The 2,914-nt window shown below is 54.9% G+C and overlaps 1 protein-coding gene across 1 annotated transcript; it reads left to right on the top strand.

Annotated features, from left to right (window-relative positions):
- Positions 1 to 718: 718 nt before the first annotated feature.
- On the top strand, positions 719 to 1,906 carry LOC119961388 (putative RNA-binding protein Luc7-like 1; the record flags this gene model as incomplete). Its single annotated transcript, XM_038788776.1, has 2 exons — positions 719 to 862; positions 1,763 to 1,906. Coding segments are annotated over exons 1-2 (252 nt in total), but the record flags the coding sequence as incomplete, so codon positions are not given.
- Positions 1,907 to 2,914: the final 1,008 nt, after the last annotated feature.

The raw sequence follows: 2,914 nt of genomic DNA, 5'->3' as shown, positions 1-2,914 counted from the left end.
ATGAAGAGCTGGGTTCTACAAACACGTCATTATATGGACGAATTCAAAGATGCAATACTATAATTTGGATGCGAGTCTTTGCGGGTAATTAAGTCTTTACAGGTCCCTTCGGGTAAGCGTTCTCCAAGGCGGCCTTCAGGACGAGCGACAACGCAGAACGGCCGAGCAGAAACGTATAGCCAAGGTCCGCACACGTTCGTACGGCCTCAGCCGGGCCCTTGGAGTCATGTCGCATTACGTTCTGGGCTGGGCGTGGGAAATCCTACCGACTGTCCTGGCTCGAGGGAATTCACAGCTCTTGAACCTGGGGTTGCCCCTCACTCTCCAGTCGTACCGTCTGGACCTGTAAAGACTTAATTACCCGCACAGACACGCGTTTGAAGTGTCGTCTTGCGTCTTTGACTTGGTCTGTATTTGCTGTGTTCGTGTCAACCGCCTCTTCATTCGCCTGGGGATGGGGCTACGCTCCGAATGCTCGAGATTCGAAACAAACCTGTTGGACTTCACCTGGTGTCTGTAAGACTGCTTACTGTGTTGAAAGGGTGTTTGGCTGACGGGCCTGTGCTTTGCTGTAATGTTCCGTGTACCAGAGTTCACATTGACGCTCCCGTCTTGTCGCTTTTTATGGAGGCCCCTTTGTTGATATCCGGCCTCCTCCCGGGAATCTTGCGGGGGGGCGGTTGGGGGGGAACACCTTGTCCGGTTTGACCCCGTCTATTGTCTTCCCGTTTTCCTTCCTTACGCTCCGCAGGCCATGGACGTGCTGGAGGAGTTCCTGGACGACTGCGACCGGAAGGCACAGCAGGACAAGAACAAACTCGTCCTGGTTCAGAGGTCGTTCAGCACCGAGATCATCGCCAAGGTACGAGCTGGAGAACCGGGAGGTGTTGCCGTCTTTGATGCGAACCACAAGCTGTTTCTCGCGTTGGCCGAGTGACCCCGCAACAAGTATATTAGTTCGAAAGACAGTTGATGAATAGACGCCAGACTTCTTCCTGTGGGCAGTGGCGCATGTGGCTACGCACGAAACTAGATTTAATAACCGAGGCGACCTTTACTTAACTTCGGGGTGACCGGCTCTGTGCGGGGAGATAAGGCCTTTATCTGTGTCCCCCACGTGGGTCGGTTGGAATTCGTCAGGGTCATCTCGGCTGGGCTCGTCCATCAGGTAGCGGTCGCTGGTCCTTGAACTGGGCTGGTTGACATGCTGCAATTGGTCGCACACAGGCCGATCCCAAAACAGGCCGATCCCGAGTGAGCAGGGCTTCTTATCCTGCTCCTCTTTCGCCCCCTTTTTTTGGGCGGTCCGATCTCAGGATCCAACGGATCGATCGTACCTTGATCACCCTAATCGATTCCAGCCGATTAGGGGGCAGGTACCACGCTTGCTGGGCAGCTGCCATTGTCCCAGGCGCGTACGCCTTTCCCAATGAGGGGAAGTCTGCTCCTGTTGTAACTCCTTGTTTCGAGTTCTGTTGTCCTGGGGGGAAATTGGCCTTTTAAGGGGTGCAAGTTTCGGTCAGGTCTGGCTTCTTTTTACGATAGGCTGTGTACTTGTGTTTGCTTCAAGTTGACCACAATTCCCATGGTCCTTTGCAGTCGGCCAATTTTGATGGCGACAGAGGAGGGGGTGCAGCGTCTTTGAGAGGATTTGTTGGGGATGGGGGGGGGGGGGGGGGGTTGGAGAAAACGGGAGTGATTCGCTGACCTCCCTCTCACTGATAACCCCTCTCCCCTTCCCTCGCTCCCGCATCCTCCGCAGGTGGAGAAGGTGCAAATGCTGAACGAAGACATCGGGAAGCTCCTGGCCCGGGCAGAGGTCCTGGGCTCCAACGGCATTCTCGACCAATCGCAGAGGGTCCTCGAGGAGGTGGACAGACTGACGCAACTCAAGAAGGAGTCCGAGGTTGGTGCAGTCTTCGATCCCTGTGTCAATCCCCAAACTAATCCCACTGCCCCGCTCTCTCCCCATAGCCCTGTATCAATCCCCAAACTAATCCCACTGCCCCGCTCTCTCCCCATAGCCCTGTATCAATCCCAAACTAATCCCACTGCCCCACTCTCTCCCCATAGCCCTGTATCAATCCCCAAACTAATCCCATTGCCCCGCTCTCTCCCCATAGCCCTGTATCAATCCCCAAACTAATCCCACTGTCCCACTCTCTCCCCATAGCCCTGTATCAATCCCAAACTAATCCCACTGCCCCGCTCAGTCCCCGTAGCCCTGTATCAATCCCCAACTAATCCCACTGCCCCACTCTCTCCCCATAGCCCTGTATCAATCCCCAAACTAATCCCACTGACCCACTCTCTCCCCATAGCCCTGTATCAATCACCAAACTAATCCCACTGACCCACTCTCTCCCCATAGCCCTGTGTCAATCCCCAAACTAATCCCACTGCCCCACTCTCCCCATAGCCCTGTATCAATCCCCAAACTAATCCCACTGCCCCACTCTCTCCCCATAGCCCTGTATCAATCCCAAACTAATCCCACTGCCCCACTCCCTCCCCATAGCCCTGTATCAATCCCCAAACTAATCCCACTGCCCCACTCTCTCCCCATAGCCCTGCATCAATCCCCAAACTAATCCCACTGCCCCGCTCTCTCCCCATAGCCCTGTATCAATCCCCAAACTAATCCCATTGCCCCGCTCTCTCCCCATAGCCCTGTATCAATCCCCAAACTAATCCCACTGTCCCACTCTCTCCCCATAGCCCTGTATCAATCCCAAACTAATCCCACTGCCCCGCTCTCTCCCCATAGCCCTGTATCAATCCCAAACTAATCCCACTGCCCCACTCTCTCCCCATAGCCCTGTATCAATCCCAAACTAATCCCACTGCCCCACTCTCTCCCCATAGCCCTGTGTCAATCCCCAAACTAATCCCACTGCCCCACTCTCTCCCCATA

This window comes from Scyliorhinus canicula, unplaced genomic scaffold, assembly GCF_902713615.1.
Source record: "Scyliorhinus canicula unplaced genomic scaffold, sScyCan1.1, whole genome shotgun sequence".
Lineage (NCBI taxonomy): Eukaryota > Metazoa > Chordata > Chondrichthyes > Carcharhiniformes > Scyliorhinidae > Scyliorhinus > Scyliorhinus canicula.
Note: the sequence above shows the minus strand (reverse complement) of the source record. Positions and strands in the feature narration are given on the sequence as shown.